Source organism: Myotis brandtii, unplaced genomic scaffold, assembly GCF_000412655.1.
Source record: "Myotis brandtii unplaced genomic scaffold, ASM41265v1 scaffold168, whole genome shotgun sequence".
NCBI classification, from domain to species: Eukaryota; Metazoa; Chordata; class Mammalia; order Chiroptera; family Vespertilionidae; genus Myotis; species Myotis brandtii.
This window is the reverse complement of record NW_005356173.1, coordinates 689,052-699,525: the sequence shown is the minus strand read 5'-3', so window position 1 is coordinate 699,525 and position 10,474 is coordinate 689,052. Positions and strand designations below refer to the sequence as shown.

Genomic DNA, 10,474 nt, shown 5'->3' with positions numbered 1-10,474 from the left:
CTTCTTGGTGGGAGTCTGGAATAAGAATTTGTGTATTGTTTTTGGTAATTTATCTTTATTGTTGAAAGTATTACAGATGTCAGCTTTTTTATTTTTTGTTTTTTTCCCTGCCCCCCTGCCCCAGGCCTTCACCACCCTGTTGTCGGTGTCCATAGGTTGTGCATATATGCATACAAGGTCTTTGGTTTACTACCTCCCACCCACCCACCCTCCCCTGCCTTCCCTATGAGATTCTGCACTCTATTCCATGCCTCCATGTTTCTGGATCCACTCCATTGATCAGTTTATTTTGTTACTTAGATTCCACATATGAGTGCGATCACAGACATGGGTTTATTTTTAAAAACCATTTTGTATTTCAAATGTTTAGTGATATAGAGGAAACACATAGTCTATGTGATGTTGGTTCTGATTTTTTTTTGCATTTATTATTGCATTGAAGTCTGTTGTCAGCCTGATTCTTGATCGTTTTTAGGTGACCTGCCTTTTTAAAAAATATTTGACATTTTCAGTTTTGCTAAATTACATCTAGATGTGAGGTTTTTTCCTTACCCAGACTTAAATATTTTTTTAAGTTCTGAGAAATCCTGTTTTTATTTTTTCATGCATTTCTTTACCTCTATTATATTTATTTGTTTTTCTGGAAAATATTGACACTACACAACAGTACTCTAAATCAGCTTTCTTCTTAGTAATGTGTACCAGGGGTGAGGAGCTCAACACTTCCATCCTGTAGCTATTATTTCCCTATACTCTGTCTTTCCCCACCCCCACCCCCCATCTCAGGGAACCTCAGACACCTTGCAGCAGGCACACTGTTCCAGATTTGTCATCCATGTAACTCTGGCAGCCCACAGGATGAAGAGGGATAGCTAGCCTGCTGACATTTCTTCATATCAGTATCATGTCCCATGCTGCCCAGCAGATACCCGCTGTCTCCAGCTGTCACTGAGTGAAGATGAAATCAGGACACTGAAACTGAAAAAAATTGACGAAACTTCTGAACAGAAACAAAAACATAAAGAGATCAACAACACCAATGCTCAGAACTCCAATACAGAAGGAGGTGAAGAACAGGATGAAGACATTTTACCTTTAACCCTTGAGGAGAAGGAAAACAAAGAATACTTAAAATCTTTATTTGAAATTGTGATTCTTGTGGGAAAACAAAACATACCTCTATATGGACATGAAGCTGATGAAATCCCAGAAGGTCTCTTTACTCCTGACAACTTTCAGGCACTGTTGGAGTGCCGGATAAATTCTGGTGAAGAGGTTCTGTGAAAGCGCTTTGAGACAACAGCAGTCAACACACTGTTCTGTTCAAAAGCGCAGCAGAAACAGATGCTAGAGATCTGTGAGAGCTGCATTTGGGAAGAAACGCTCAGGGAAGTGAGAGACTCTCACTTCTTTTCGACGTAGTGGACACAGCAGGGGAAGAGCTGCCCGTGTTGGTGAGGTTTGTTGACGAAGCTCATAACCTACGAGAGGAATTTGTGGGTTTCTTGCCTTATGAAGCTGATGCCGAAATTTTGACTATGAAATTTCACACTACGATGACTGAGAAGTGGGCATTAAACATGGAATATTGTCATGGCCAGGCTTACATTGTGTCCAGTAGATTTTCTTCCAAAATGAAAGTTGTTGCTTCTAGACTTTTGGAGAAATATCCCCAAGCTGTCTACACACACTGCTCTTCCTGTGCCTTAAATATGTGGTTAGCAAAATCGGTGCCTGTTATGGGAGTGTCTGTTGCGTTAGGAACAATTGAGGAAGTTTGTTCTTTTTTCCATCGATCACCACAACTGCTTTTAGAGCCTGACAATGTAATTTCTATCCTCTTTCAGAACAATGAAGAAAGGGGTAAAGAACTGAAGGAAATTTGCCATTCTCAGTGGACAGGCAGGCATGATGCTTTTGAAATTTTAGTGGACTTCCTACAAGCACTTGTTTTATGTTTGATGGCATAAACAATGATACAAATATTAGATGGAATAACTGTATAGCGCGCTGAGCATTTGTACTCTGTAGTGCAAATTTTGATTTCGTTGTTACTATTGTCGTTCTTAAAAATGTTCTATCTTTTATAAAAGCCTTTGGGAAAAATCTCCAGGGTCAGACCTCTGATGTCTTCTTTGCAGCCAGTAGCTTGACTGCGGTGCTGCATTCACTAAATCAGGGGTCCTCAAACTTTTTAAACAGGGGACCAGTTCACTGTGAAATGCTAAAGGGACTGGTGTAAAAAGAAGAAATAAAAAGCCCAGAAAGAAAACAGCCACACAAAAAAAGAAATGGCTACAAACAAGTACCTTTCAATAATAACTTTAAACGTAAATGGACTAAATGGTCCAATCAAAAGACATCGAGTGGCTGAATGGATAAAAAAACATGACCCATACATTTGCTGTCTACAAGAGACCCACCTCATTAAAAGGGACTCACACAGACTGAAAGTGAAGGGATGGAAAAATATCTTTCAGGCAAATGGAAATGAAAAAAAAGCTGGGGTAGCAATACTTATATCCGACAAAATAGACCTCAAAGTGAAGGCCATAACAAGAGATAAGGAAGGCCACTTCATAATACTAAAGGGATCAATACAACAAGAGGATATAACCCTGATAAACATATATGCACCCAATGCAGGAGCACCCACATACATAAGAAAACTCCTGGAAGACATCAGGGGAGAGATCGACAACAATACAATCATAGTAGGGGACTTTAATACACCACTGACATCACTGGATAAATCTGCTAGACAAAAAATCAGCAAAGAAACAGCAATCCTAAATGACTCACTAGATCAGATGGACTTAATTGACATCTTCAGAACACTTCACCCCAAAGCAACAAAATATACGTTCTTCTCAAGTGCTCATGGGACATCTTCAAAAATAGACCACATATTGGGTCACAAACAAAGTCTCCCCAAATTCAAGAAGATTGAAATCATACCAAGCATCTTCTCAGACCACAAGGGCATAATATTAGAAATAAACTACAATAAAAACAACCCAAAATACTCAAACACTTGGAAGCTGAATAGCATGTTATTAAATATTGATTGGGTTACCAATGAGATCAAAGAAGAAATTAAAAACATCCTGGAAACTAATGACAATGAAAACACAACAATCCAAAACCTTTGGGACACAATGAAAGCAGTCCTGAGAGGGAAGTTTATAGCTCTACAGGCCTACCTCAACAAACAAGAAAAAATGGTAGTAAATCATCTAAATCTACAGCTCAAAGAATTAGAAAGAGAGCAACAAGAAAAGCCCAGAGTGAGCAGAAGGAAGGAGATAATAAAGATTAGAGCAGAAATAAATGACATAGAGACCAAAAAAACAATACAGAAAATCAATGAAACCAAGAGCTGGTTCTTTGAAAGGATAAACAAGATCGACAAACCTCTAGCCAGGCTCACCAAAAAGCAAAGAGAGAGGACCCAAATAAACCAAATCAGAAATGATAGAGGCGAAATAACAACAGACCCCACAGAAATACAAATGATTGTTAAAAAATACTATGAACAACTCTACTCCAACAAACTAGACAACCTGGAGGAAATGGACATATTTCTAGAAAAATACAACATTCCAAAACTTAATCAGGAAGAATCTAAAAATCTCAACAGGCCAATAACTATGGAAGAAATTGAAGCAGTCATCAGAAAGCTTCCAGCAAACAAAAGCCCAGGACCAGACGGCTTCACAGGGGAGTTTTACCAAACATTCAAGGAAGAACTAAAACCTATCCTCCTCAGACTACTACAAAAAATCCAAGAGGAAGGAACACTTCCAAGCTCATTCTATGAAGCCAGCATCACCCTAATACCAAAACCAGGTAAAGACAACACAATGAAAGAGAATTACAGGCCAATATCCCTCATGAACATAGATGCCAAAATCCTCAACAAAATCTTAGCAAATCGGATCCAGCAGTACATCAGAAAGATCATACACCATGACCAAGTAGGATTTATCCCAGGGATGCAAGGATGGTACAATATCCGCAAATCAATCAACGTGATACATCACATAAACAAATTGAAGGAAAAAAACCACATAGTCATATCAATTGATGCAGAAAAAGCATTTGACAAAATTCAACACCCATTTTTGATAAAAACTCTCAGCAAGGTGGGAATAGAAGGATCATACCTCAACATAATAAAAGCCATATATGACAAACCCACAGCCAACATCATACTCAATGGACAAAAACTAACACCATTTCCCCTAAAAACAGGAACAAGACAGGGATGCCCACTCTCACCACTCCTGTTCGACATAGTACTGGAAGTATTAGCCATTGCAATTAGACAAGAAGAAGAAATAAAAGGCATCCAAATTGGAAAAGAGGAAGTAAAACTGTCCTTATTTGCAGATGACATGATATTATACTTAAAAAACCCTAAAGACTCCATCAAAAAACTATTAGACTTAATAAAAGAATTCGGCAATGTAGCAGGATACAGAATTAACGCCAAGAAATCTATGGCATTTCTATACACCAATAGTGAACTTGCAGAAAGAGAGACTAAAAAAGCAATCCCATTTACCATCTCACCAAAAAAATTAAGCTACCTAGGAATAAACTTAACTAAAGAGGTAAAAGACCTCTACTCAGAAAACTACAGGACGTTGAAAAAAGAGATAGAGGAAGACATAAAGAGATGGAAGAACATACCATGTTCTTGGATTGGTAGAATCAACATCATTAAAATGTCCATACTGCCCAAAGCAATCTATAAATTCAACGCACTTCCCATTAAAATACCAACGGCATATTTCACAGACCTAGAACGAACTCTCCAAAAATTCATCTGGAACAAAAAACGACCCCGAATAGCTGCAGCGATCCTGAGAAAGAAGAAAGTAGGTGGGATCTCAATACCAGATATCAAGCTGTATTACAAAGCCACTGTTCTCAAAACTGCCTGGTACTGGCACAAGAACAGACATATAGATCAATGGAATAGAATAGAGAGCCCAGAAATCAGCCCCAACCAATACGCTCAATTAATATTTGACAAAGGAGGCAAGAACATACAATGGAGTCAAGACAGTCTCTTCAATAAATGGTGCTGGGAAAATTGGACAGATACATGCAAGAAAATGAAACTAGACCACCAACTTACACCATACACAAAAATAAACTCAAAATGGATAAAGGACTTAAATATACGACCGGAAACCATAAAAATACTAGAAGAATCCAAAGGCAACAAAATCTCAGACCTATGCCGAAGCAATTTCTTCACCGATACAGATCCTAGGGCATTGGAAACTAAAGAGAAAATAAACAAATGGGACTACATCAAAATAAAAAGTTTCTGCACAGCAAAAGAAACCATCAACAAAACAACAAGAAAGCCCACTACATGGGAGAACATATTTGCCAACATTATATCTGATAAGGGCCTAATCTCCAAAATTTATAGGGAACTCATACAACTTAACAAAAGGAAGATAAACAATCCAATCAAAAAATGGGCAAAGGATCTAAATAGACACCTTTTAAAAGAGGACATTCAGAAAGCCAAGAGACATATGAAAACATGCTCAAAGTCACTAATCATCCGAGAGATGCAAATCAAAACAACAATGAGGTACCATCTCACACCTGTCAGACTGGCTATCATCAACAAATCAACAAACGACAAGTGCTGGAGAGGATGTGGAGAAAAAGGAACACTTGTGCACTGCTGGTGGGAATGCAGACTGGTGCAGCCACTATGGAAGACAGTATGGAGTTTCCTCAAAAAACAAAACATGGAACTCCCATTTGACCCTGTGATCCCACTTCTAGGAATATATCCCAAGAAACCAGAAACACCAATCAGAAAGGATCTATGCACCCCTATGTTCATAGCAGCACAATTCACCATAGCTAAGATTTGGAAACAGCCTAAGTGCCCATCAGTAGATGAATGGATTAGAAAACTGTGGTACATCTACACGATGGAATACTATGCTGCTGTAAAAAAGAAGGAACTCTTACCATTTGCAACAGCATGGATGGAACTGGAGAGCATTATGCTAAGTGAAATAAGCCAGTCAATGAAAGAAAAATACCACATGATCTCACTCATTTATGGATAATAAAGACCATTATAAACTGATGAACAAAAATAGATACAGAGGCAGAGCAGCATCGAACAGACTGTCAAACTACAGCGGGAAGGCCAGGGAGGGTTGGGGAGGGGGGGGCGGTAAGAGATCAACCAAAGGACTTGTGTGCATGCATATAAGCATAACCAATGGACACAAGACACTGGGAGGTAGGGGAGGCCGGGGGAAGGTAAAGGGGGAAAAAAAGGAGACATATGTAATACTCTTTGTAATACTTTAAGCAATAAAACAAAATTTTTTTTAAGACAACAATCAAAAAAATAAAAATAAATAAAAAATAAAAACAACTAACTGCATAGTAATTGAAGCAAACTATTTTAAAACATTTAAACAAAGATTTAATAAGACCATTATTTTACTTTTTTTTAAAAAAAGAGGTTCAGGTAGGGGAGGCCAGGGGAGGCCAGGGGATTGTCAAGGGCAGGGGGGAAAAAAAGGACACATATGCAATACCCTTTGTAATACTTTTAGCAATAAAAAAAAAAAAGAGGTTCAATAGTTTTTTGACACAAACTAAGTGAAATTCTTGAATGTTTGTTTTTCAGAACAAAAGTACATGTTTATTCTATTCACATGTGACTTGGTGACATTTGCTTGAGGAGGGAGAATAAACCTGGACAAAGTCTGGCTGCCGCTTAGACTTCAGAGAGGAGAAAATAAGAGATAGAACAATGGAAATATCAATTAAAAAAGAGATGGGGGTAGTGTAAAGAATCCTTTCAGCAGCTTTAACAAAATTAAAACCAAATTACCCAAGCTTTGGTGTGAGGCAAAGAATCTCCACAAAAGGAAGAGCATTTAGACCTCACAGCCCAGCCACTGTCTACCACAACTGTCCCTTAGTAGTAACCTTGACATTATCCTCGCGAAGGGTGCTGCTTCCCCATCTACACCCCAATTCAGTTGTGGACAATATTTTTTCTTAATTTCCCATTAGGCTTTCAAGATAAGATAGTATACTTAATCAAGACATTTAACTGAAGAGCATTATTTTGTTTTAAGGCTTCCTCTCAACACAGAGTATACAAACATAGAGAATAGCACAAAATTTTGTATTCTGACCTTCTGGACAATATTGGCTCTCTGGGATCCATGGGGCCCTATTTTAATAGTGTCCCAATAGAGGTATCATGCTCAGAGTGTTCCCAGATTTTGTTCTCCTTCTCTCCTTTCAAAGGAGGAGCCCACAGCATGATCCAGTAGACATCTACCTATGAAGATATTTCCATGTAGATGGGCCGTGGTTCTGTCATCCTCACTTGAGTCTCTTCTGGGGATCAGAATAAGGAGACCATGGCACCTACACCAGCCAGAAGCCCCTGGCCAACAGAAGTAGCTGCCTGAACACCTCTCGAAGCCTGGGGCTGCTGAGGATAAGGATAAAGGGATGGACAGATGTGCACAGGTAGGTTACAATTTGCCATGGCCAGAACCAGTCATTCTCTGTTGAAAAGAAGCCTACAGCATCAATGATCAGGGACATGAAAGACAGAATGTAAAGAATGAGGAAGAAGATGAGTGACTTCAGAGCTCTGGTGTGAGCCTCGGTGCTGGCGTCTTGCAGGCTATGGGCACTTTGCCGCATTGTCCGAGTGTGTCTCCTCAAAGAATGAATCAACAATGCAGTCGAGACCAGAAAAACAGAGCAAGGAATTGAAAACGTGACAAATTTGAGGGGTAGGAAATAGTGAATTTCCATGCTAATGACCCTCTCCATGTAGGTCATATTCTCATAAACTTCTCTAATGAAGAAACCTTGATTCACAGAGTAGTTTCCCCAGAAGAAGAGCAGGGCAACGACGGTGGAGATCAGGAGAGAGCCCAGCAGAAGCCAGGGCACTGACCCTGGGAACCTCCACTTCAGCCAGAGGAAGGTAGGGTGGGTGAGGTTAGCAATCTTCACGCAGAAGAGGACACTGAGCCAGGTACCAAACCAGAAGGTGGCTGAATTCAGGAAGTCCCATTGGAATCTAATGAGCTGCCCTGCAGGACCCTTGCTGAACTCCTCCAGGTGGAAGAAGGAGTAAAAGTTGTGCACCATTCCAACCCACTGTAGGCAGAAACGGGAGGCACCCAAGCTAATGAGGATCATGTCAGAAGGGAGCAGCCTCCCAAGCCGCCTCCATTCTCTGCTCAGCACCAGCACAATGAAGCCATTGGCCAGGATTCCCAGGAGACACAGCAGGACAAAGAGCAGCATGAAGAGGGCTGTGAATGCTGGCTGCATTTTGGCCCCTTCTCTGGTCACCACCCCTGCGCCTTGGTCCTTGGCCTCCTTATTACCCCTACTCACAGTCCTTCTTTTGATTTTTCCTCAGGGGATGTGAAAAGAATGCTCAGGCTCTGCATTTGAGCCAGAGCTCACTTAAAAGGAAGATGCTTGGCTATGGCTATGGAGGAAAGGTGAACTTGGCTCACCTTTCCTCCCAGGATGCAAATTTCTCCCAGGCTCAGTTACCATTATGCTACCAACCGCCCCTGATTTGGTTTTTCTGGTTTTGCCTACATGTTGCCATGGTTAACATAAATGTAGAGGGCTTCTCAGGGAGTCTGTGACTGAGTTTCATCCTTCTTATGCCATCCTTGGGCCCTGTAAACACACACCTCCCCATCAGGTCATTCTCAAGATATTAAGTATATAAGCAAGAAGTACAGAGAGACATTCATATGGCCAAGACCTAAGCAAACACTAAAGCTAAGGAAGTCTGTATCTAGCCAAGCTTTCCTGTTACACGTCCATCCTTACCTAGGAGTAGTCACCCCCTTCAAGCTCAGATACCTTGGTAGCAAACCTCTTCTTAAATCCTTCTTGGCCCCTGACGTATAAATGATTGACAATGTTTAAACTAGCTTTATGCTTCCAGTGAGATAATTCATTTCCTCATGTTTATGGGACTGAGAGCATCTGCTTCTTGCTGGATGTCAGCTGAAGGTCAACCTCAGGTCCTAGTGGCTGCCTGAAGTCTTTGCCAAATGGACTGTTTCAACATGGAGGCTCAAGCCAGCAAAGTGAGTCTCTAGAGAGAGTCTTAAATATCAAAATGTAATCACAGGTGTGACATCCTATCACCTTTGTTATATTCTATTGGCTAGACGCAAGTCACATTCCCCACAGACACTCAAAAGAAGGGGGTTATACATTGGTGAGGATACCAGGGGTGGGGGACATGAGGGGCCAACTTAGAGTCTGTCTACCACACTGAGATACTAAAGCTTACAAGGCATGTGTGAATACTGTCCTCCAACACCAAAATTAAAAAGAGATCCCAGCCCTAACTGGGTAGCTTAGTTGTCGTCGTCCAAATATGCCAAGGTTGCTGGTTAGATCTCTGGTGAGGGCACATACAAGAATCAACCAATGAATGCATAAATAAATGGAACAACAAATTGACCTCTTCCTCCCACCCCCGCCCTGCTTCCTCTCTCTCTAAAATCAATAAAAATTATTTTAAAAGAGAGATCCCTATGAGACCATGTTAAAAATAAAAATAGGATGGACCTGAAGAGCATTATGCTAAGCGAAATAAGCCAGTCAGAGAAAGATAAATATCACATGATCTCACTCATTTGTGGAATATAATGAACAACATAAACTAATGAACAAAAATAGATCCAGAGACAGAGAAGCACCAAACGAACCATCAAACCTCAGAGGGAAGCAGGGGAGGGCAAAGGCGGGGGGGGAGGCTGTAAGAAATCAACCGAAGGACTTGTTTGCATGCATATTAGCATAACCAATGAATGTGGACACTGGGGCAATTGGGGCTTGTCCTGGGGGTTGGGAGTGGCCGGGGAGGGGTCAATGGGGGGAAAAGGAGACACATGTAATATTTTAAACAATAAAAAAAAGAAATTAAAATAGATTCAAATCAATCCATACTCAGATGTTTTCTGTTTAATATATCAAATTTGTGCTTCTTCCACACTTGTTTAAAACATTTTTATGGGAGAAACCAAGATGGCAGCATAGGTAAACGCTGGAGTTTGCTGCCTCGAACAACCACTTCAAAAATACAACTAAAAGACGGAACGGACATCATCCAGAACCACAGGAAGGCTGGCTGAGTGGAAATTCTACAACTAGAAGGAAAGAGAAAAGCATACCGAGACTCAGAGGGGGCACAGTGCGGAAGTAAAATACTGAGGTGCAGAGGTGCATGTGGAGCGGGCTGGCGGCTGAGGGCTCGGTTGTCGTTTTCAATCGGGAGGGAGTCTCAGGCTCTGAGCTCCAGTTCCGGGCGAGTCTCTAGGGACCCAGACTCATACGGGAGAAGCGGGACTGTCTGGCATCGGTCGGAACCCGAGGGCAGCTTTCTCTCCGAGGGGCTTGCAGC

The 10,474-nt window shown here is 40.9% G+C and overlaps 1 protein-coding gene and 1 pseudogene across 1 annotated transcript; one reads left to right on the top strand and one right to left on the bottom strand.

Moving 5' to 3' along the window:
• LOC102251984 overlaps positions 1-7,357 on the top strand; it is a 10,844-nt pseudogene extending 3,487 nt beyond the window's left edge.
• An 83-nt stretch (positions 7,358-7,440) lies between these two features.
• On the bottom strand, positions 7,441-8,537 carry LOC102251682 (taste receptor type 2 member 41). Its single transcript, XM_005862834.2, has one exon. It carries the CDS (start codon positions 8,365-8,367, stop codon positions 7,441-7,443), a length of 927 nt encoding a protein of 308 aa, XP_005862896.1. The 5' UTR covers positions 8,368-8,537.
• Positions 8,538-10,474: the final 1,937 nt, after the last annotated feature.

What these genes read in the sequence shown, in the direction of transcription:
- LOC102251682 (XM_005862834.2), bottom strand. Translation starts at nt 8,367, where the DNA reads ATGCAGCCAGCATTCACAGCCCTCTTCATGCTGCTCTTTGTCCTGCTG.